Consider the following 25,023-nt stretch of genomic DNA (forward strand, 5'->3'; position numbering starts at 1 on the left):
CGCTTCCGATCAGGATTCTATTTAAACTGAAATACTGGTGAACACCAAAAGCAATGACAATTTTTAATAAATGATTCTTTGAAGATTGAAAAATTTGGAAATGTTGTATGATCACTTTGAATTAAAATTTAAAGTCGTAACTCTGCTCATGTATTTGGCCGTTTCGGCGCTGCGGTCGTTTCCGATGTAATTTTTCCATCAAGTGGTGCCGGCGAGGTCGGCCGTGGTTGCGCGTTGTCCGTGTTGTTAATTATGTTTTTTGTGCGATATACCGTCGTAAAATGTGTTCGCCCTTTGTGGATAAAGCCTGCTTGCCACGTTGGAAACACGTGCGGTTAAGGATAAGCTGAAATACAGCGGCAAACGATCGAAGAACGGCGGCGTGTTCGGTAAGTTCTTTTTTGCTGGACCTTTTGTAGCGCGACTAAGGTTCGGTGCCAGAAACGTGTTATTGGCTTGATTTCTCGTTTCCGCGTCAGTCTCACGCTGTGGTTCGTGCAAGCTAAATGCAATTTGCTGGCGCTGCTCGATATGTCTAGCGTTGCTGACGGACAGGTGGTGGGCGCAGCGGAGGGCCTTAGGAAGTTTGAAATAATTGCCGGTGCTCTTGATAACATCGTGAGGAATCGACGTGTTTTGTTTCGTATGCGGTTTTTATCGCATTAGGTCTATTTCTATATGCGGCCGTGCGGTTTCACCGTGCTTTTGTTTTATTTCGATAGCTGTGCCACTTTGAACAAAGCAAAATACAATGTGCGACTGCTTAACTTATCGGACGTAAAACTTCCCTTGAGAAAAATGAAAACCTTAAATAGTTTGAGAATCTTAACTTGGCAATAAAAGTGTTTTGATATTTTTTTATCGTCTTGTTACTGGCTGAAAACTATTTGTTTTCTTCAAACGGTTTGTAGTTCAGGAGCACATAGGCGGAGTATATTTCACATTGCTGTAAACGCTATCTACGCTTACATAGCATTGGTTTTAAGCACCTTTCATCAATTCTGTGGTTAGGTCTTTTGACATAACTGTCTTGATAATAAAACAATCATTGAGTGAGTGTTCTTACTTCTCGGAATGTGTAGTGCACTGTGAGCTTTTAACTTTGGCAGGTAACGACGTTTGTGCTTATGTAACTTTTCTTTGCAACCTTTTCATTTAAAAGTGGCTGGAGCTTCAGGACGGGGGCTGTCTGGCAAGATGAAAAGCAATAACAGGTACGTACTGCATTTATGTTGCCGATATAGGAACCCAGAAATAGAAACTGGACCTATAAGTATGCGTTTGAGTGATGTGGGGCCTTTGCAGCAGGAATTATGCCCACCTAACTTGTGGGAGTTGTTTATTCTTGCATTACCACAGGAATAATAGTAGTAGGTAGCCCTTTCAGCGGTAGGATGCTCTGCATGTTTAGGACAGTTGAATTATGTTGAATGTAGCTTTTTATACGTGCAGAAAGTGAATTCCTGTTTTATATTTCTATTGCACATGATGTAGTGCCTGTGCAAACCAGGTTTTCTGGGTGAAGAGTCCTTCAACATCTGCTTGAGGCTGGGCAGCTGTTATGTCATAATGCTAGTAATGTGAGTAAGCACTAGATCTTGCAGGTGCAGTCCCAATGCGAGGGGTGACTTCATCGCATAAAAAAGAAAAATTAAAACCACTAAAGTAACTCAAAGGGTAACTTTCTGTTGTGCCAAAAAAAAAAAAAGAAGCGCCGCCAAAGTACTCACGTGAGGCCAGTGGAATTATGGAAAAGCACATTTATTTTTCAAACACTTGGGCTAGGCGCCCACCTTTGACACTTATAACTTCGCAGGAAGCCCATCTGTCGAGCGATATCACTTGTTTTGAGCTGTATCAGCTCAACACTGACCGCCAAAAGGCGGTTACACTGTTTGGTGACGAAATCAGCAACACCCTTTTGTAATTCGACGTGGCAGCTGTAGCAAGGCCCTCGGAAACTTTTTGGGCAGGGTTCGCATGTAAAAAGGCGCTCCCGCAGTAGCTGCCATCCACAGACGGTCGATGTTGACTCTTCGGGGAGCTGCCGAATTCCCGATTTCTTGAGCCATTAAAATAGCATGGGTCATACTGAGTGCAACACGTTGCCGTAACAAGGGGAGCTGAAGCGGTGTTGAAACACTTCAGGGCAATGAAAGTTACCTATGCCTCAATACTAAAGTACGGCGCGAAAACAAAGGAAAAAAGTTGCGCACGCTGTCAACCACCACAGAAAAAAAGCAAGGAAACGAAAAAAGTTGATCTTAGCTTGTAGTGGACCCGAACAACTCTGACACATCTTGCTGACATAGATTGCGAAATGGTCAGAACTGTAGCCATTGATGACAAATGGGTGCATCATTGCAATTTTAGGCAGATTGTAACGCGAGGGTTGACTTCAGGTTGCAAAAATAAAACGTGTTATAATCGACTAAATACAGTAACATTCGTATTTGTATTTAACTATTTGAATTCAATTTAAGAAATGTATGATATTTGTTCACCTCCTCTATTGTTTTGATTGTTCAGCATACTTGATCATGACAGCATCATGTGACGTTTTGAGACTGCCTAGAGATGAATGAACTCATGTTGCTCATGGCAATTTGCTGAAGCAAAAACTAGGGAAATTTTGACGCATCAGTTTGGTAGGCGCCCTGACTATAGACCACAATTTTACAACCTTCTCAGGGTGGCGCCATTTGCCCGGGATTGGTGTGGAGCTGTGCAGGCATTTCTCGGGGGACAGCGGGAGCAGCCACGGCCCCAGCCACATGCCACCAGCCGCATTGGACTGCGTATCGTGTGGCCGATTCGGACACCTAATCTGATTTGAAAATTGGTAAGTTCATATTCAACAGTTTGCAACCCACAGTTTACAGTGCAGTAGAAAGTGGGTTAAAGGCGAGTGAAAGCTAGTTGCATGCGAGGATTGCGTATGCTGTACACAGGCTGCAAATGGACCATGCTTTGCGTGGTTCTCACCGAAATCGCGGTTTGTGGAGCTATATTTCTCTGTGCCACACTTTTTCCAGTCAATTGCTGCACCCGACTCCTATACCCTACGAATTAGCTGTGCGTCTCACCGTCCCCGCAGAGCTGAGCTGTAGCATTAGAAAAGGGTTGATTTTTGTTGGTTTCTCGTCTATAAAATGAACACTGCTAACCTGTAGCGAACAGAAATTAGCGATAGATAATGGGATTGGAATCAATAACTGGGCTCTAAAAACAGCATACGACAGCGCGTATTGTTGCAAAGGTGCTACATTCAAATATGTTCAATTTGGCGTGATAATCTATTTGCGGAAGCACTCAGGGACCCCCAAAATCTTAGTTATGGTTTTTAATGCATAACGATCTTGTGTTTGTTATTTTTTTATGTACTCAACAACTGTGCAGTGACGCTCAAACAAGCAGCCTTTGCACATTTTCACCCAAGGCATGCCGACCTGCATGCTGGAGGAAAAAAAAAGTCTGAAAAATGTGGGTACAGCTGTTATATTCAAGAGGACTGCCATGACAAAATATACCACTCAGAGGCCATGAATCTGATAAGACAACATGCAACACGGGGCATTTGCAGCCTGTGCACAGCATGGGCAAACCCGCCGTGCAGTTAGTTCTCGCTCACCATGAGTGCGCTCTCTAGTGCACTGTTAAACTGTAGGGTGCTGACTCGTTGAATAAAATTGTACTTGCCAAAACCTTGGTGCTGAGACAAATCGTCTGGAATGCAATTGAGTAAGCACTGTTTGATGGTAATGGCACTATCTAAGCTCATCGGTGCTTTATTTTTAGAAAGTTCATAGCATTATCGAAAACCGTGAAAGATGCAGCTTCTCGCACAAGTTCACGATGTGTGCTCTTAAATCGAGTCTGCGCTTAAAAACTTCCTTACTTGGGGGCAGCTGGATGAAACATAAATTATAATCATACAAAGAACTAAATATTGCCAATGTAAATTCAACAGAAATTCGTCTTTATTGTCTCCTAAGCAGCATTTATTTATGCTTCCTCAGAAACTTCACTGCAGCAACCAAGCACAAGTTCAGAAGTTCTTGTACTGTATAGACAAGGCTTGCTCAGTTTTTTTAGTATCCTGTGCAAGTTTCTAACCTCTGTTGTTGGCTAGAAGCTTACTGTGTTAATAACCGTGGAAAAGAACAAGCTGACAATGTTCCTGTCAGTGCTGCGGCAGTAGCTCAAGAGGCAGCGGCTTTTTTGCCATTCACTATGCCAATGTGGAAAAAGCCATGTGTGCATTTCTCCTGGCAGGTCCCTGGAGACAGGGGTGCCTGAAGTAATGAATCAGTGCTGAGTTTGATAACGTTAAGCAATTATCACAATGCATTCCTCAATCAAGAGCTTCTAAGATGTCGAGGTAGGTATCGGTTTGTAAAGGTCCAGTTAAGATAGTAGGAAATTGTAGTGCATTTTCTTGCACGAAACGAAAAAGTATTTTTAGATGTGATGACATTTCTCAGAAGATTTTGCTCTAGGAGCTTGTAGGCATTTTGCTTGCACACGGTGGTGCGTGCATGTTTCCCAGCTTTGGGCTAGTGCATGGGCCGCCGCTATCCTGTGAGCACCGCAGCAAAGACATAAATATTGCCGGTTTTTTTTTTTTTTTTTCCTATTGCGAACACAGTACACTGCTAACCTTTAAATGAAGGTTGCAAAGCTTCCTTAGAAAGCTAATATAAAAAAAAAACATTCAAGGAAGCCGTTTCTGCAGTACAAATAAACCGCTGTTTTGAAAGCAGTAAAGATGAGGCTGAGTCAAACACTGCGGCAAATAGTTTGTTCTTCGCAAAACAGTATTTCTGGTAGAGAAGTTCAGAATGCAGCCTGGCTGTAATTTTAGATAAGTCGTAGTTATTAAGAAAGAAGCCGTGGCTTTCTACAGTGCTGTGAACCTCTTATAAATAAGTCGTCAGTGAGCTTGGAAAGTGCTGTACGGCTAAACAGTGAGAAGTCAAATGCATTCACGCATTTTTTTTTTTTTTTTTGCAGAAAATAGTTTTTCTACCTTTAGTTGTAAGACAACCGCTGGTGGCTTTAGTGAGCAACTACTGATGCCCCCTCCTCACCCCCCCCCTACACACACATACGCACCTTTTTTTGGCATCTTTCTTTGTCAACTACGACTGCACGCTGCAATTTCTGTGGCTGCCAAGCTTGTGCGAGCGTACTGAGTTTGTCCCCTGCCATTTCCGTGGCCTCAACAATATTGGGGCAGCAGAGTTTTACAATCTAGGCAACTGACCATTCATAGCCGTAGTGCAAAAAATTGGGCCTGTTTGTTTCTTATTGCGTGTGCTTTTTTTTTTTTTTTTTTGAGGTTCAACACTGCGAGGACACCTATGCGCAGAATTTTGCGGCGTGTGCTTCTTCCAATATCCTTGCTTTATTACACAAGACTAAAGAGGAAATGCGGTACTATGTCGTAATTGAGACAACTGAAATAAAGCCAACGGTTTGTAGGCTGTAAAAAGTGCAATAATATAAGTACGAGGTCCAGGTTTTGTATTTTCATGATAGAAGCATTCCTTTCCCGTCATTCGCACAAACATTTTTACTCAGTGGCTGCTATGAGGCTTTTTGATCTTAGTGATTATTCGAATAAATGCTAATGTACTGCAGCGCGGCTGAGATGCACTGCTTTAATTTGATAAAGTTACAGGTGGGGAAATGTAGTATGATGCTTAATAATGACAGAACTGTATCAATAAGTGTTCTCAAAATACACATTTCATGGGCTTTGTTTTTCCAAATGAGAGATTGAAATGGCCTATTTTAACACACACTTCAGTTTGTTATGTAATGAGTAAAACTCGCCTGCTAGTTTCCCACAGTCGACTGGGACCCTTATACCCTAGTTACACGGGCACAGTTACCCCGCTAACCATGGTTAACGCAAACTGAGCTTGGCCACCTCAGTTCGGTTACGCTAACCGCAGTTGCTGCTGCCGCAGTGTTCAGTTTGCACACAAGTGGCGGCGCATCAGCGTAGGCGAAAAAAATCACCTGGCGTTCGCAGAAGACGAAGGCCTGAAATAGCGGGAGCCCTCGAAGCTGCCCCCAAGAGGAGCTTGTGCTCTTTGCGTCGCTCTCGCAGTCGGCACGACCGCGCGTGAGCAGCAGCTCGTTTCCCGGTCCACCCGATCAACTATGAGAAAAGCCTAAATTTGTAAATTCTGCTGATCGTTTGCCAAAAAAAATAGACAAAGCAGGCAATCATGAAGCGTTTTCAGCACTCGGAAACGATCCGTGCGCACGTCGGCCGTTCCTGCAAACATGCCGACGCGTCTGTCCGCACGGCACTGAAAGCGGCTCGAACCAGCCCAGACCACGGTAGCAACAGCTTGTCGCCCCTCTTCGAAATCAATCGCGGAAAAGAAGTTCCACATGCGACAAAGTGGATATTATAAAGGTTAAAAATTGTGCTATGTATTGTAATTTGCAGTTGTAGAGATAGCGCCGGTCAAATATCTACCACGATCCTAAGTTCCCAACACCAAACCGACCCGAGAACAAGCCGCTCGCGAGCTGCTGGGGAAGCCCCTTTTTCGGCGTGCGCGAGTGCGTCGCGTTTGGGTCTGAAGCAACTGTCTAACGATATTTTTTGTCTACACTGCTTCGCCTTTGGTTTTTATCGTGAGGTTAAAAGTTTGTTACTTTATTTTTGTTACGCTCACAACCAAGTGACCGCTGTCGACACACTTGGAATTTCGCATGTAACAGCCAAAACCGCAGTTTGCGATAACCGCAGTTAAAATTTAGTAACCACCGTTAAACGTAACTACAGTTACTTCCGCCATGTAACTAGGGTATTAATCTTAATTAAGGTATGGTGTGGGGACAACCAAAATATTTGAATATTAACTGTTTCGGGACCGCCGGAAAAAGTGATGAAAAAGGGAGGTCGCGGTACAAATTTTTTATTACATAAAGCAAAGGCACCATCCTGCCTTAGCATATACCAAAATGCAGCTAATTATATGCTCTTTGACATACAATACCAAGTTTTACTTCAACACTGGCGATAGAACCATGAAAAAATCTGAAAGTAAGAACTTCGTAAAAAAACTACAGAGAAAGATCGAAAAAAGCGTAAATATAAAATATTAAAACATAATAAAATTATTTCAGGATATACAAAATCTAACACAATGCTTTGTTTCTTCATCGCAAAAGTTTGATGCGGCTAGGTGTAACTGGTTTTTTGTTTTGTGTGTGATCTTTTTGGCACTAAGGCCATGGCTCGTCGTCGCCCAGGTACACGCCGGGCTCTCGTCCCGGCGAAAACTTCATCCGTTTCTGCACTGGTGGCCGGAGATCACCACCATAGGTAGTTAACACCCTAGCGAACAAATATAAACCAGCCAGAACATATTTCGAGCGCACATATTTACTCCAGAGCCAATTGAAACCGAAACCAACACCCACCTTTGAGCGCGATTTGATGTTCAGGCTGATCGACACCCGAATCCTCACTCGAGCTGAAATCCAATCTCTAAAGCCACATTCCGACTCTTCACTGCCTCTCTCATCGTTCAAATCCACAGTAGAAGGCGAAGATGTGCGAGACGAGACGAGGCGGATTTCTTATCGCGCTCGCGCGAGTATGACTCCATGTTTGTTTACATTTGAAACTACTGCCCGTCAGAATAAAATATCTGACACGTTGCTGCCTGGCGATAAAAAACGAAACTTCACAAAAGAGAAAACTCCAGTTTTCAAACTATCTCCTAGATGTCGCTAGGTGTTCCATCGAGCGAAAATGTGTATTCTGCAGGCTCGCGAAACCATCGATCATATGTGATCGAAGGCCTATGGAGCGGTCCCGAAAGAGTTAAAACAGTTGTGTTGACTTTTTGCCAGAACTTCTAGGGCTCCATGTCAAAATTAACAATATTTTCTAATGATAACATGAAGGACAAACAGCTGCAATGCAGTTGCATAAGGAGAGCAGCATAAAATGAAAGAAAGCTGTTTTGCAAATGGTAGGATGTTGCACCATTCTTTGGATGGCTCTTCAACTGCATGGCAGCTTTTAAAGTTGAAAGCAAAATCATGTAAATCATGCCTGGCATTCCCTTGGAACTCCCTGAGGGTTCAGGTGAGCTTCAGTTGCCTGCTTCTACTCAGAGTCAGCACCTAAAGCAAGAACGAACACCATGGCTATATCATTTAGCACTTAAAACACTGATGAGCTCCGCAAGGTTGTTTGATCAGCGATTCCAAAGATTTGGTTTCATCACAATGGTGTGGAATCTAGTTTGCTGACTGCCCATTTTTTTGCTGCTGCCTTCCAGTGTGTCACAGGGCCCTTGCCACATTATAGTGTGGAGAATAGTGAAAACTTCAATCTGACCCTTAAAGGAGTGCTGGCACAAAATTTCAAAGCACAGATGACTACATAAAAAGCTTTCTTTTTAAATAGAGATACCCCTCAGGAAGGTTAACCTTTAAGTGTTCGGAAGAACATATTTTAAGTCAATTTTAATATGTGCATGCTCGAAAAAGTTAAGGATGGATTTCCTTTCGACATCGACATCAGTGTGATGCCATGTGTGCCTCTCCCCAAACTGCCTATGTCAGGGCTCCCATGCAAATCCAAGGTGGCCTACTCTGCCTGATCCTTCTGAGAAAACGCGGATCCTTCAGTGATGGCGCGAGTGTTTTCTATTGAACACAATTGCCAAGAGACATGAGCTACAGCCCAGTCTTTAAAAAAATGTCCAAAACAGGCAGCACAAACGACAAAGAAATAAGTAGAAACAACAGCACTTGTGTTTTTCCTCATTTCTTTGTCTGATGTATCTCGCCCATTTTGCAGTCTCGTCTTTTTCAACTTAGAATCAACTTGGCCTAGCCTCAACCCTAGCAAGTCTTCATGGGCCCTTCATTGAAATTACGAAGGGTTTAATGGGTTTGTATGCTTGCGTGATGCATACAAAGGAGAGATCTTACTTATTTTCATTCACTTCGAATTGAACAAGCAGTGACAGGTTAAAAATTTGCAACTTTTGCTGAATAGCAGGGGTCAGCAAGCTTTTCAGGCGGAGAGCCGGGTTTAATGCAATGGACACGGAGGGGGCCGGAGGGCTCATTGGTTGGAAGGGGAAGGGGGGCTTTGCAGGCAAATAAATTTTGGGGAGGAAATTGAAAGCAGTGTACAAAACTAGAATAGCAATCCTTATCATGTTTATTTCCAACACGAATGTCACGAGCTTTCATGCCAGTTGAGGTCAAAACTGCCATGTCGGCCTTCAGGTAGAAAGTGACAGAGGAGAAGGGGTCTACCATTGTGCCGGGGGCCACATAATACTGCCCCATGGGCTGCGGGTTGCCAACCCCTGATTTATAGCATTTTCGTATATCGTCTGAACATGAAGCACAGGACAACCTAAGGTTGTCAGTTCTAGATGCCTTCATTTGTGACAGGGATGGGTGGCATCTATGGAAACTTTCTGGGTGTTGCGAACAACTCAAGGCAGGTTTTCGTGGGAAGATTGGCAAGCATGCTCTCATTACGTTGCAACACTTGTGAGAGGGAACCCCTGTGTCAGAGGACCTGTTTACAGTCTAGTTTCCTGGTGCTAACAAATTCCAAAATTTTTTGGCTGCTGCAAAGATCTTAAGAAAGAATTGTTTTTACAATTTAACAGTTTGTGACCCTGCTCAAGCAATCAAAATGCTTGCCCGGTTTTCTATTCGTTTTGGTTGCTTGTCCGTTTTTCATTTTCAAAGTACCGTATATTATGTGTGGTCTTGTTTTTTCTTGCAGTGCCTGGCATGAGCTCTTACTACTGATCCTGCCACAAACGCTGTGGATGAGAGTGGGTGAAATCTGTGCATCACTGCTGCTAATCTCACAAGGTTTGTGGGATTTCTGCATCTTAAAATCAAGGAAATTGACATGCAGTTTATTAGGCTTTAGACAATACCTGCTGTTAATAGTTACTGGTGGGTTCTTTAGCATAGTCATGAAGCACAGTGTGATTGCTTTGTGTTTTAGGTTATTTCATCCTTTCTTCCAAGCTTAGAAAGATGTGTTTGGCGAGTTGGTGCATCTTAACGATACTTGAACTTGGCGCGAAATATTGACAATCACAGAAAGTAGCTGGTGATAACAGGCAATGACTAGCAACTAACTTTTAGGCAGCGTAAGAACACATAATTGCAGGCCAAAGTTACGTGGCTCCACTTGCATGCAAAAAAAAATTGTGATAAGGAAAATTCACAGCCTAATAAATACGCTCTTTCATATGGAGACCCGTTGAAATGTCACTGACACAATCGCATCCGTTCTTTCCTATGTGGTAAGCTTCCTGTATCTCCTTTCTCATGTATCACTGCACCTGGACAATTTTCACTTGCTTTTTAAGAGCGTCATGCATGCGCTTGCAGAGCTATGGATGGGGTTATGCCCACTTGTGCAGTTCTCAACTGAGAGGTTATGTTCATGTTCACGCAATCGCACGTTCACACACCTTCCAGTGTGCCCAATGCAGACCTTTCCACATGAAAGAGGTATCTCATAAGCAATGTCCCTACACAGCAACTTGCGTAGGCATTAGTGGGCTTTTTCTCGCACCCTTGCCTATCAAAGGGACCCATAGCACTTTCCCTCGACTACTCGGAATGTATTTTGGGGTAGTCTATTGTCCCAGCAATCACCTCCCACAAGAATCATGAAAATATGTTCTCTATGATGGAAGGTACGTGCGATGCAAGATGCACATAATCATTCCCTCAACTCATTGCGCAGGGTGCTCTTTAAACCTTTAATTAAAGCAACGCCCCAATTGCCTATATAAGACATTTTGCAGGAAAGTGGAATGTTTCTATCACTCATGATTAAAATTCAATCGCTAGTCCGTCAAATCTCATTTTGTCTGCTTCCTTTTTTTGTGTGTGGGTTTGTCCCTCGTGAATTTCTCGAGCACATTTCTTTCAGGTACTTTTTGGCCACTACATCTGTTCTTGGTGTCGTGCAGAGATAGATGCAAAAAAAATTGCCAAGATCCTTGTAGAAATAAAAAAGTTGTTTAATTTTAAATTTAAAAATACAAGCAAATAGAGCACTGCCCTCTTCTCGAAAACCGGAAATCTGCTGCTCACTTTCTCACTGACCCCGATGTCATATGGCGGGACAAATGAGGGCGGCAAAAAATACGTCCTGGAAGTTTTAAGCCCAGGGTGGCCTGACCTGGAAAGCTCCTTTCCGCGCTTCGTGACGCTGTCGTTCGGTGGTACTGTGCCGGAAAGTAGGAGAGGACAAGCAGCCACACGAGACTAGCAAAGTGACGTGCCTGCTGCTGCGTTGATGGATGTTGCTATGTCTCTTTGTCTGAACTCTGTACCATCTTTACCTCTCTTTAATTTAGTGTGAAGCCATGTTCAGCGCTGCCTTGCTATTGAGGTTTCATGTGAACGTCACTTGTGGGTTCAAAGAAAGGTTAAAGAAACAGCTGCATATTCTGGTAAAAAAAACCTTATAGAACGCTCGCAGCAAAAAAACAAAACGCGGGATTAGAACCACTGACTTGCAAACCAGTACTCCAGCTTCTTACCTCTCGACCATATACACAAGCTGTGAGGCTTGCAAAAATTGAGCAGTGTCTGTTTCTTGTCATGTTTGTGAAATTCTGGCAGTGAGAATGCTTGTGTCTCACGCACCAATCTTGCAGACAACCCCCATCTTGCTAATACTAGAAGCAATGTAGCTAGAGCTTCCATATTTACCTCATAACAAGCATCACCCGATCGCAATCTCTCCGACGCAAGCAAAGGTAGCGAAGTACAGAATGTGCCACACAGAATTATATCTGTCTCCAAGGGATAATAGCTTGCCAACAAAAACAGTTTGGTTCAATTTGTCTCAAGGCAGCCAATCACCGCTAGAGAAAAAAATGTTGCTGTTTTTCAGTGAACGAAACAGCATTTCCCAGTGCTAAAACATGTCCCCAGACATAGAGACGGACTGATAACCTGGAAGCTGCCGTCCACTTTTGCTATGCTCCCTGACCACGCCTCCTCTACCATCGATGCCAATATCTGCCGTGAATAGACATCAGCATACGGCGTGCGAATGAACGAGTTCGCGTGTATTTCGGCGACGCGCGCTGACGCCAGGCGATATCAACAGTGGTGCATCGTAACACGCCATGGAAAGGCACACGTGCTCGAAGCGGAGCCATAGTGCGGCTCTGTTACTGTCTCTATAGATTTTTGTATTCTTTGAGCCCACGGTTAAGCTTTTATGCTTACTTTAAAGAAAACAAGCAGTAAGGCAACATTTAGGCTCGTTTGGTCAAAATAATGGTATATACACACTTTCAAGCTGAGCCAACTGTAGGGCCAGCGCTCTTTGTCGTCATATCCGGAGGCCTCAAGTGTGACGTTGCCAGTACTGCATGTGCTTGTATTTTTAGACTAAAAAATAGAATAACTTTCTCATATCTGCGCCGCTTTGATCATTCTTTTTGCGCATGTAGAATTTTTTTCATGGAATGTGGACTTCAAAAACATTATGAACAAAATTGAGGCGTGGCTTTGCTATTGCAAACAGCAGTGACCAGTGGAGCTGAGGGGAAGCCTCAGAAAATGGTACACCTTCCTAGTCTACCTCGACAACGCCGTAGTATTTACCCGGAACTGCGACGAGCAACTTAAACATGAGCGCGGCCCGACAAAGCGCGTTCCGAGAGGGAAACTAATGTCCCGGGGTTTATCATCCCGGCGGACTTGCCATCGAAGTAGTCCGCTGCGGGAAACAAGGTGCAGACCCGCGAAAACGATCTGGAGGCGAGAAAAGGCGTGGCCTTGCTGTCGCAAACAGCCTCGCGAAAGTTATGCGCGGAATGCTGATGTCATTGCTAACGTCATACCATGTGCGCTCGGCAAGGCTAAACCTTTTGCACGAGGACCCTTGTACGTGCACCGGTCCTCGTCTCCACTCCTCCCTCCTCCCCCTCGCAAACTCGGCTGCCGGACTGTGTGCTGTAGCGCCCTGGTAACATCCCTCCGAGGAGCACAAGCTTGACAGCTCTGCTGTTAAAAAGAAAAGGCCAGAGCTCTGTGCCGTGCCATAACCAAAAGGCAGCAGAACTGATTGTGTTATCTACGACAACAAATTGTTTGCTTTCTCATGTGCTCACGTTAAAGGTATGCTTTTGCGTCATATGTTCAGCCTCGATGCATTCAACTTACAAGTGTATTTCAAATTTCCTTTCTCCTGTTAGGCCCAGTACTTCTGCCACATGGGTGGCTACGACTTCAAGGCGGGGCCCGCACGGTGTTGGGCATGGTGATTGGGCAGCCAGTGGCATTGTCCTGCAGCTGGGCAGGGTCCAAGGGGGTGAAAGAGGCCTTCTACGAGCTAGACAACATTGTCTCTTGTTCTTGGTAAGCTGCCCTGATTTTATTTTATGCACAAGGAATTCATTATAATATTTTCAGGGGCTACTTTATTTCAGGGTATTTGTTCGACCATTAGAGCTTATTTTTAATGTTCTTGTTTACAGGAATGAATACGGATACTGTTTGGTAATGCGTAATAAATATTGGCTCTCCGGAATAGTTGTACGTTGTGAAAACTAGAGGCATTGCATTAAGCAAGCTTGTAATACTTTTTTTTTTCACCCGTCGCGGTGGCTTAGTGGCTAAGGCGTTGTGCTGCTGTGCTGAAGGTCACAGGTTCGATCCTAGCTGCGGCGGCCGTTTTTCTGACGGAGGCGAAAAACAAAGACGCCCGTGTGTTGAGATTTCGGCACATGTGAAAGATCCCCAGGTGGTCGAAATTAATCCGGAGCCCTCTGCTACGGCGCACCTCATAACCTGCGTAGTTTCGGCGTGTTAAACCTCATAATCAATCAATCAAATTTTTTTTTTTCAGGAAGGCCATTGCTAAGCCTGTGGACATTTTTACAGTGCAGTATGTTACTTATTTGACTGTTTTCAATTTTGTTTCAGTGTCAATACAGCCCAGGTACCCCGACGCAAACAAGGTCGCTGTGGCAGCTGTTATTAAGAAACGGCTATACTCCGCCGGTGACTGGGATGGCGGCCGCACGAAGCGGAAGACACTGGACAGTATGAACTGAGCAAAATAACGAACCGGAAGACACTGGACAGCATGAACTGAGCAAAATAAATTAAGTCAAAAAACCTAATCACCACAGACTTTGTAAATCACTACATTTGTCCCTGAAAGGGCAAACAGTGCTCTTTAAAAGGGCACAAATGCTTATGCATGCATTACGAATTTACAGCATGTCCCGTTTTTAGGAACCCATGTGCGCAATTCGAACTGAAAGCTGCTGGGGTTGGACAGCCGGGATGTAAATGGCAGAATGTCTACTATGGTTGAACAGCTAGTATATACCTAAAGTTGAACAGCCAGGCACCAGCCGCTCACCAGGGAAGGCTGACTGGCCGTACTTCGGCAAAAGCTTATGGGCCATTGATTAGACACATTTCAACGGCCGACCATCGGCATAAGGTCAACAGCTGACCTCCTGCAAAAGTTTAACAGCCGGCCTCGGGCAATGGTTCATCAGCCAGCCTCCGGCAAAAGGTAATGGCTGATCTCTGGCAAAGCTGTACGGCCGGAGACCGTTGTGGACCCCTCTGCAGTGAATTGGTAAAAGGAGAGTGGCCATTGGGTGTACAGCAGTTAACTTTAAACACACGGCAGAGGCCCACCTTTGAGTGCGCGCTTTACACTTTGACTGGAGAAAGGCCGGGCAGAAATTACCTGGCTGAAGTTCTTCGGCTGATTTTAAGCCGTACAGGCTTGTGCTGCTTGGGGAGGCCATATTCCTTTTTCCGCGGCCCAAATAAACGTTTGAACTCTACTACTTGAACTCGCAACCCATCACTGTGTGCCACTGCGACCACAATGTGATAGCCACTACCATTACATAACGAAGCATTGCATACCATATCAGCAGTTGTACTAGTGATCTTTAATCACTGCACACCCACTAATTAGAAGAACAAGGATGCGGCATGCTAGTTTGTAAGTGATAGAGGTAGACAGGAGTTTCCGCTCTATATGTTGCAGCAGGATGTTGTCAGTGTTGAGTTTTCCTTCTCCTGCTGCTTTCCACGCCCCTCCGGAGTAACCTGCAAACTTGGAGGCAGTACAGAGGTTTTGGAACATCAGCCTTCTCTCCTTACAGTATATGCAACTGTACAACTGATAATGCAGTAAGCGTTCCCGGAAGCTTTTCAGCCGGAGATTTAGGCCTGGCCGCAAGCTTTCATGCATGCCTGCAAATTAAACCAGGGTAACATATGTTCACAATGCAAAAAAAGAATGCAGTCCTTTTATTGCGACAATTGTACGGAACTTGGGCAGCCACCGTTTCCGGCTTGTGCGTACGAGTTGGCGACTGCGGACAGTCGTTCCCAGTCTTCGGGTAAGCCAAACTCGTCATTGTGCACCTAAACGAGCGTCTTAATGTTGGGCCATGTTCCCCTGCCTGGGGCGCAGGGGTTTGAAGTGCGCCACAAAGCGTGTGCAGGACAGATCATCCGGTCCGGGTCAGATGGACAATCCTGGACCACGGACGGCGGCGGGAACAGCTGCAGAGGCATCGATGTCTGCGTGTCCAGTAGCAGACTCCATTGCATGTCAGCTCGGAAAGCCGGTTGCTCGGCTGCTGGCACTTGCTCTGCTGAGAGGTTGGGAACTTCCAAACCCTGTTGGTCGCCAGTTTCGGGCTTGATCGTCTTCTGAAGCAGCACGGAGCGCCTGCAAATGCCTGCCATGAGGATTAATTAAACAGGATTGGTGACACCCTTCTTGTCAATGTGTTCAGTGCACTTAGTGACGGACATGGCAAAAGAATTCGGTTCACAGTGGGTGACAGTGCACGTATCAGTGTGACTTAATTATACCGGTGCCCTTTCTTGAGTGCACCATTCTTTCACAAACACCCCGAGATCGTGATTCTTTGTTCTGGCGTAACCGGAAAGATCAAAATGGAGCGTGCTGTCGCCAATGGCAGACGCGGTTCCAAGGAGACAGAGGGGCAGTTAAAGGACACCCACTGTGGTAGCACCACAAGTTATCCTGTGGCTGAATATACAAAAAACACTCCAAATCCTGCAGTATAACTGGAGAAAGCCGTGGCCAGTTTGTCCCTTTAAACTTTCAGTGCAAGTTGGAGGAGAGGGCTGAAGCGGACGGTGCCAATGAATTCCGGGGATCGGGAGGCTACCCAAAAGACTCTTTCCTCGGTGCCAATAATCGCTTACTCTGTCTGTCTCTCTCTCAGTGCTTGTCAAATAGTTTTGCGTCTGCAACTGCGTATCCACATCCGCCAGTCTACCGGATAAGGAGGCAGACAAGACCCCCCACCCCAGCCTCTGTGTCTGCTCATGGAAGTGGGAACAGTTCATGACGATGACTTGTAACGTACGAGCTACATATATCGATAACAATAACCCATCATCACAGCTGCGTTCTTTGATGATGATTATGATTACAACAAATCAAAATATATATATATATATAGAGAGAGAGAGTCTGAAAACAAAAACTCGCACAGAGCGCGAAAAAATAAGGTTAGTAGAGACAGACACGAGAAGGACATTAAAAATAAAAAAAAATTAATGTCCTTCTCGTGTGTCTCTGTCTCTACTATATATATATATATATATATATATATATATATATATATATATTTATTATATATACAGGATAGAGAAGTCAAACCGACAAACATAACATTTATTCGAACGTTTCGACCGGGGACCGGTCTTTGAAAAAGACCAGTACCCGGTCGAAACGTTAGAATAAATGTTGTTTTTCAGTTTGACTTAGACCGGTCCCCGGTCGAAACGTTGGAATAAATGTTATGTTTGTCAGTTTGACTTCTCTATCGTACAGCTAACCTCATAGCCAGGAACCTTTTCTCTTAACTTTATATATATATATATATATATATATATATATATATATATATATACAGGAGTTGCAGGCGCACGTTTTGCCTCCCTATAGAGTCCCTACTACACCCCATGCTCCCGCCATTGATTTCTGAAGCAAGGGGTTGCTTTTGCATGGGTTTTTAAACGAAACAAAAAGGGAACAAAGAAATGCTTAGAGACAAATACGAACACTGAAATCAATTGCCAGGAGAAGGCTATCGCAACCAAACCCCGCTGTAGTTACAAATCTGGTACATAAATGAGGCCGGATGATTGAGTGCATGCAACATGGTGGATAAAACAAGGTACCCATCGACCAGTACCCGTGTGCAACTCACGTGCGCGGTCGCAGGTAGTTGTCCAGGAAGCTGAGCCTGCAGTCCAACTCGCTCCATTTGCCCTGGACTGGGATGCGGATGCACATTGTAGGTGGCACGGATGGCGCGCCACCTGGTCCGGCACTGCTCCGCTGCGAGGGTCGAGAGTAGCGCTTGTTGGCTAGAACCTGTCATATCGCCAGTGCTATGAAATCGAGCACACACGAACCGCGGCCGCGGTTGGCTCATCCGCAGCCCGCAGCCCCCCCCTCCCCCACCCCCCCTCACCGTGGCGAGCACATGTTGGGTAACCCGGTGGGTTCATCATCTTCCCAGTCCCCATACCAGATACCAGAGAACCAAAAGTCTCTCTTTTTGCCACCACAAATTAAGCCTTCTGGAACAGATGCGAAGGTATTTAAATGCACCCCCACTAGCCCAAGCAACCACGGACGTTGCAGAACGTCCGAAAAACAGCCGAACATCCAATGCCAAGTTTGGATGGCCACTGAGCGTCCATGTTTGGATGCACATTCGCGTACGTACTGTGGACAGCCAGGAACGGATGTACTAATAATAAGCACATACGCCCGTGAACGTACAAAGTTACCGCGATACATCAAATAATGGCGTGAATTGAATATCACAGCAAAAACAGAAAAGCTGCTCTGCTTTTTAATTAAAAAGATTTTGTGCATATCAACTCCCTAGCTTGCATATTGCAAATTTTATTTGTATGTTATAAGCAAGATTTTAAAACTTTTTTGAAGCACCTCACCGACACGAACGTCGACTTCTTTTGAGAACCGCTAACGTAACGTGTGAAGCAAGTTTACCGTGTCCCTGCATACTAATCTGTACTGCGTTTGTGTTGTGCGGCATGTATTCGTTGTAGGAACGCATGCATCTCGTTGCAACATGTGCGATTCTGTGAATTTTTCTGAAGGTTTGATTGATTGATTGATTGTAGGGTTTAACGCGCCGACGCAACGCAGGCGATTAGGCGCGCCGTAGTGGAGGGCTCCGGATTAATTTTGACCACCTGGGGATCTTTAACGTGCGCGGAAATCTCGTACACACGGGCGTTTTTGCTTTTCGCCTCCATCAGAAAAGCGACCGCCGCGGCCGGGAATCGAACCCGTGACCTCGTGCTCAGCTGCGCAACGCCTTAGCCACTGAGCCTCCGCGGCGGGTTTTTTTCGGAAGGTCCGAAATGCATCCAATTTCGGACATCCGAATAGGCATGCGGAAGTGTTAAATCCGTACGTCCATGGACATACATGTTATATGTACATCGGCTCTGAAACGGCTGGACGTACGTTGGACGGCTGACGGACGTCCGGTGGTTGCTTGGGAAGAAGTGTTGGTACGCTCACACAATGCTCACTTGCCTACATGAGGGCGGTGGATGGGCACCCTGCAACCCACACCACAGCGTTGAGCCCACAGTGTCATAAAATAATACCTACCTACAGAGGAATCTGATGTCTGTCATCACGGACTCTCGCGCTCCCGCAGGAACTACATGAGTAGTGGTAAATTAGGCTCGAAACATTTCTATGGCAACGTAAACCGCTCTGTTCGAAAGAAAACCTTTCTTTCGACATATCCGCGTTTTTGTGAATTACGTTGCTCAAATGAAAGAAAACTGATGTACGAGCTCAAAGGAGCGCGTTTAGTTAAACCCAGACGTGCAGAGGTGGTCTGCTGTTTGCTGCCAAACACAGCGATACGGAGATTTTTTAACGCAACGCCATCGCGCGCAAGACATTGGCTTAAAAAGAAAGCGTATTTCGGAACGCTCTTTTTTGAAACACGTTTTATATGATCTACACTCGCCAAGGTGCACAGCCAAGCAAAACAATAACGAAAACGAAATAATACTTTCCGTGAACCAGAAAGAGACAATCCGAATCTACCGCTACCCCTCACACCATGCCTTACATTTGTAGTTTCATACTGGACCTCCTCAATTTACCAGTCGTGGACGGCCCGCGGCCAGTCCGAGGACCGCGTTCGGGCCGGAAGTCCCATAGGAATACATAAGAAAATCGAGCGCCGGATCGCGTCTCGGGCAGTCCGAGGACGACCCGGGACTGATAATCGAAGAGGCCCATTAATATACATCAGCCTTATGCATCAGGAACCACCCCACCTTTGTTCAATAAAAAAGTTTTCTCTCTCTCTCTCTCTCTCTCTCTCTCTCTCTCTCTCTCTCTCTCTCTCTCTCTCTCTCTCTCTATGCTCACACCATACAGGAAACTGCCCCATCCAATGAGGAAAGAATGCATCCAACTCTATGCCCCCATCACGGCGAACGATCACAGCGCCACATTCCTCCTTAGGTATTGTAGGCAACTGTGTTGTCGAAACACTCCCTAAATAAAATATTAGCTATATCAGGGATCGTTTGACTCGTTTTCTGTCGTGCCTTATGTCACGAATCGATACGAGCTTCAAAACGAGTTTGATCTCGTCGTCTGATATCTTTGTCACGGTCGCCAAGCGTGACCATGCCCAGAAAGAAGATTCGAGTCCGGCCACGGCAAAATTGACCGATACCAGAGTGAGATGTACAGAACATTCGCGAGAGAGATGGTTTAGTCGCAAAGCGTTCTATGGCGGCAGACATTATTTAACCGTTGGGGTTTAGCGGTGCACAGAATCGCAGTACTAGGCCTCGCGTCCAGTACCGAGACAATGAAGAACGTTCTACCCACCACTGATGGTGAAGGCTGCGGCAGTGTCAGCCCATGTAGCCCTCCTGGAGGCTGCTTCCTTGAGGAGCTTGGTGTGCTGGTCCCTCAGCTTCCTGCGCTTCTTCACCTCCCGGACGATCCTACGGTTGGGGCACGCCATGACTTGCATACGGGGTGGCCGCTGCGTCGCGCTGACGTGTCAGTGGCTCGCAGTTGGTTGGTTGCCTCCCACCATGGCACATACCCACGCGGGGGATTGGCCAAGAAGTTTTGTGCCTAATGAGGATGTGACCTATATTATTTTAGATCCCAAAATTTAGAAAATAAAATACCCAACAGAATTTTTTAAATATGTATAATATGAAAGTAGATTCAGGAAGAAAAATGAGGTATGTGTGAATGTTTAACTGGCTAGCAGGAAAACCTGCCTGTCGCCACAACATAAGAATGGAGGGCAGACACAACATCCCTGTGGCAGACTCCTAGGGCGGAAGCGCCTAGTGACAGGACCTCGTAACTAGATAGCGGAAGGTTAAGGCGTCTAAAGGTTGACTCCAGATGCGTGCGTCGCATTGGGGAGAAGCTGCGGCAATTAAATAGGAAATGTTCTAAATTTTCCAGTTCGTCGCAGAAAGGACATTGCGGAGATGGAGCCAGACGAGATTTATAAAGATAAAAATTTAGTGGGGGAATTTTGCACCGAAGTTTAGTGATTGCTACCTCGCATATCCTTGTTTCACAAAACATTGGCTTCCATGCATGACGAAGGTGGCTATAATCTCTAGAAGATAGAAGGGCGTCTTGCTTATAAGCCTGGAGTAGCTGTAGACGTTTAAATCTCGCCCCCAATAGAAAACTGTCATTTGGACATTGCACGACCACAGGGCCACCAAGAGACATGCTGGCTAATTGATCAGCCACTTCATTGTATGAGATTCCTGCATGTCCTGGAACCCACACTAGCCGAACCTCACAAAGCTGATGCGGAACAAATGATCGAAATGTGCGGATAATTGGAGAATCTTTTTCGGATGTTAATGCGGAACACACAGAGAGGGAGTCAGAAAGTATAAACTACAAGGGAAAATCTATGCTGAAGTTTTTGAAGAGCCAAAATTATTGCCAATAATTCCGCCTGGAAAATAGGTGTGAAATCAGGTAACCTGATCGAAAAGGACCAATCGAGGTACTGGGAGAATATCCCGACTCCAGCTTTTTCATTAACTTGTGAGGCATCGGTAGCAATGACAATATGGGAATGAAGGGTTGACAAATGATCCTCCAGCAATCCATTTAGAATTCGGGCTGGCAACATCTTGGCATTCGGGGGGAAGATATTATCAAAGATTATTTCAACAGAGGACACACTAATACAAGTAGAGGGGAGCCGGAAAAGGTCTGCGTGAAGTGGCTGGAGCCATGACTGTACTAGATCCATCTGGGGTCTCTGGAACCGCGTCCACTGAATGCCTTGAAAAAGATCAGGCCTCAGACGGAAAATGAACTGGGCGTCATGCAGTGGGGGTTCAAACAATTTGACAAAGGTTAGTACGGTCAATAATTGGAATCTAAACTTCAGTGGAGGAAACCGTGCCTCAAGGTGTAAAATAGGGTTAGCGACATATTTTGGCAGTCCCAAGCATAGTCGCAAAGCCCTTCTCTCGACGATAAATAGGGGATTTAATTTATACGCCGCACAACCAGAAAATAGGACGCAGCCAAACTCTAATACCGGGCGGACATAACTGCGATATATCATTAACAGTGTATCTCTACGCAACCCGAATTTGTGGCTACATAGCCTGCGGAGCACGCCTGCAGCTCTTTCTCCTTTAGTAGCAATATGTTTAATATGAGGACGCCATGTAAGCTTGTCATCATAGATTATACCGAGATATTTTAATTCTGTAACTTGACGGATGGGTTGCTGTCGGTACAATAGGCATAAAGAAATGGGGATGGTAACCGGAAATACCAAGACCGCACATTTTCCCACATTAAGTGACAAATGTAGCCTGTTAAGCCAATTATCTAGGGTGGCCAGATAGTTTTGAAGTCTTTGGCACAAGTCATGAATATCTCTGCCCGATGAGTAAAAAGCAATATCATCGGCATAAACGTAAGTTGATATGCCATCCATTATGGGAACTGATCTGAGAAGAATATTAAAAAGAACCGGAGAAAGGACTGACCCCTGAGGAACCCCTCGAAACTGCTGATAGTGCGAAGATGATATGCCACCTTTCGAACAGAAGAATGTCCTTCCAGTTAAAAACTGACCAATCCACGATTGGATGTATAGAGGGATTTCGCTGCTCTCAAGATGTGACATTAAGGTAGTATACTCTACGCTGTCATAGGCCTTTGTTATATCAAGAGTAACAAGTGCGCTCACGTGTTTTAGGCTACGGGCTAGTTTAACGCGGCTCTCAATGTCAATATGAGCCTTCCAAATGGAATTCCCGGGTCTGAAGCCAATTTGAGTGGGGCTTAAAATCTTATTGCTTTCAAGAAATCGCATAAGGCGACCATTCAATATCCTCTCGACGAGCTTTACCAAGTTGCTAGTTAAGGAAATTGGGCTGATGTTATCACCTAATCCTTCGTTTTTTAGCAATGGCACTATCTTGGAGAGTTTCCATTCTGGAGGTATCCAGCTATGTTTCATTGACGTGTTTACTATGTTGAGTAAATCTTCAGGGGTTTCCTCAAATAAAAACTGTAACATTGGCACAGTAATGCCATCTGGCCCCGGAGCAGCCTCAGACAGCTGTGAAACAACGTCAGCCAATTCCGACATTTTCACTGGGTTGAAACCAACATTAGAAAGTTGATTGACAAAAGGAGCGGAGAACACAGAAGAAAAGCGGGATTTAAGTTCTTGTGCAATTTGTTCGAGAGCTTCAATAGATTCCTGTGTTGAATGAACCACTGAATTTTCATTCTCTTGAACCACCTTTCTCGAGCGAAGAAACTGGTACAGCAAACGCCTATTCTTTGGCTTTGAGAGAGCGGCAAACTTCTGGGTGTTATGAGCTTCTTTCGCTTTAGACACTGTCCGTTTGAATATGGCGGCCGCAAATTTGTAATTGGTCCAATTAGACGGGCATTGGTTTCTTAGCAGTACCTTCCAAGCCGCCTGCCTTTGATTATACGCCCGTGCGCAATCTTCGTTCCACCACGGGCTATTGCCATCTTTTTGAGAAGAGATAATGAATTGGGAAGACCTAACAGCATCCGAAATGATCGAAGTAACTTGAACTGCCCTGCGTTCCTCGTTACCGGATGGAACAGATTGAAGTGCTATTTTTACTTTGTTTTGCATACGGTGTAAATTTGTATGCCGAATCATACGAGCACGTGGGGACCTAGAAGGGCACACTATCTCAAATAAAATAGGAACATGGTCACTACTTGTCGCGTGACCTAAAGTAGTCCACGAAGAGATATTGCCGGAGTTTGAAAAAGTCAAGTCTAAGACTGAAGTAGTCTTCCATCGAAAAAATGTTGCTGAACCAGAGTTATAACAATGCATATTGTTATCATTCATCCAACCACTTAGCCGTCTACCACAGGAATCTGTGCGGAGCCCCCAAGAGACATGGTGGGAATTAAAATCACCGCAAATAATAACGCGATTCTCACACGATTGCAAAACAGCATCCAGAGGAGAGGTAGAAATGACGCCTTCCGGAAAATAGGAGTTAACCACCGAAAATGCAAAACACCCGGGCAGGCTAAATGTAACTGCTAGAATTTCACAATCCACCGACATGAATTCAAATGACTTATGGGCTTTATGACAAAATTGCAATGACACGAGAATTAACAATCCACCTCCTCTGGTTAGTCGATCTAAGCGGAATATCCGATAATTATGGAAATAAAATGGCCTACACGGAGTCAGCCAGGTTTCTTGCAATAAAATAATGTCTGGTTGTTCTTTAGAGACTATAAAATCAAGGTCTGTGAGAGCTGACATGACAGAGCGGCAATTCCATTGTAGGACCCGAAGCGACATTACGATGAATTGATGGCTGCCACCGCAGCTTCCAAGATGTCATTTGTTTTGGGAACGCTTTGACCTTTTTTTGCTTTTTGTTTGGGAGACGATTCCAGTGAGCCCACAGTCGGAGATCCAGTTCTTTTAAACGGAACTGTTTGATACTCCATGTCCACGGGAGAGTTCAAAGAACTGGCACTAGGTTTGTTTTCAGGATGAATATTGGAGGATTGCAGCAAAGTGGGCTGTCGAAAAACGATTTTGGAGGAAGATGGATCACGTCCAGAACAGGACTGAGGCGAAGGGGGCACACTAGGGGGAGAGGCTGGTGAGTGCTGACTGAGCTCTGGAAGTTCAGGGGACTGAAGGGCTTTAGAGATGACTTGGCCTGGTGATTCCGAAAGATTTGACTCACTAAAACTCTGCTGGTTTAGTGACCCTGCAGCTTTTGAACTGGACCCGTCTGTTGAATCGCTTTGAACCGCTACGCCGCACAATGCAGACACAGTCTGGGATACATGGGATGTGTGAGCTGCCAAAAGTTCTGTCATGGCACGCATGTACCTGTTCATTACTTTAGCCTGACTTTTTTCTATTGCAGAGGCAATTATTTCAGCCAGAGACGAATCAACAAGTGTAGAGCCACGGGCAACTGTTGAGGCATAGCCGGACAATCTTTCGCGAACCACTGTCATCGCCTCACTCCGCGTGCACCGACGTTTCTCAATCACTTCAAGGATCTTCATTTCCTGCTCGCGAACCGGACACCTTGAGTAGTCCGCCGGATGAGAGTTTCCACACAGGCAGCAAGTTACCTCCTCCGTATTGCATGGTGCGGGAGGATGATCACCCCCACACGAACAGCAGCGAGCCGCAGATTTGCATCCCCCGACACTATGGCCAAATCGCCAGCATTTCTTGCACTGCAAAGGACGCGGGGAAAGAGGCTCCACACGAAAGATAAGGGGCCACACTTTCAGTTCTGATGGGACAGACACCCCGGTGAAGGTAGCAATCACTGATTCGGTGGGATAGCGGGAGTCCTTCTCAATTC

General features: G+C 45.3%; 1 protein-coding gene and 1 long non-coding RNA gene across 3 annotated transcripts; one reads left to right on the forward strand and one right to left on the reverse strand.

Annotated features, from left to right (window-relative positions):
- Window positions 1-269: 269 nt before the first annotated feature.
- On the forward strand, window positions 270-14,183 carry LOC144142710 (uncharacterized). 2 transcript variants are annotated; one of them, XR_013317036.1, is made up of 6 exons: window positions 270-389; window positions 1,163-1,214; window positions 2,692-2,842; window positions 9,794-9,885; window positions 13,254-13,416; window positions 13,984-14,183. It is a non-coding gene; the product is annotated as an uncharacterized LOC144142710 (long non-coding RNA). The 2 variants fall into 2 exon arrangements; XR_013317035.1 differs by lacking the exon at window positions 270-389 and having other exon boundaries at window positions 409-1,214.
- Window positions 14,184-15,373: 1,190 nt separating this feature from the next.
- LOC144141566 (uncharacterized) lies at window positions 15,374-20,715 on the reverse strand. Its single transcript, XM_077673107.1, has 3 exons — window positions 19,988-20,715; window positions 17,289-17,419; window positions 15,374-15,779 (listed from the first exon to the last, which is right to left on the reverse strand). Exons 1-3 carry the CDS (start codon window positions 20,133-20,135, stop codon window positions 15,546-15,548), a joined length of 513 nt encoding a protein of 170 aa, XP_077529233.1. The 5' UTR covers window positions 20,136-20,715; the 3' UTR covers window positions 15,374-15,545.
- Window positions 20,716-25,023: the final 4,308 nt, after the last annotated feature.

This window comes from Haemaphysalis longicornis, unplaced genomic scaffold (genome assembly GCF_048455015.1).
Source record: "Haemaphysalis longicornis isolate Haplotype H1 unplaced genomic scaffold, Haemaphysalis longicornis Haplotype H1 scaffold_6, whole genome shotgun sequence".
Classification (NCBI taxonomy): domain Eukaryota; kingdom Metazoa; phylum Arthropoda; class Arachnida; order Ixodida; family Ixodidae; genus Haemaphysalis; species Haemaphysalis longicornis.

Bases quoted from the DNA above. Each gene is read 5' to 3' on its own strand.
- LOC144141566 (XM_077673107.1), bottom strand. From the start codon at position 20,135: ATGCAAGTCATGGCGTGCCCCAACCGTAGGATCGTCCGGGAGGTGAAG. The intron at 17,420-19,987 runs GTGGGTAGAACG...CGACCCTCGCAG, and splicing joins CGCAGCCTTCACCATCAGTG to CGGAGCAGTGCCGGACCAGG. The intron at 15,780-17,288 runs GTGAGTTGCACA...TCCTCATGGCAG, and splicing joins AACTACCTGCGACCGCGCAC to GCATTTGCAGGCGCTCCGTG.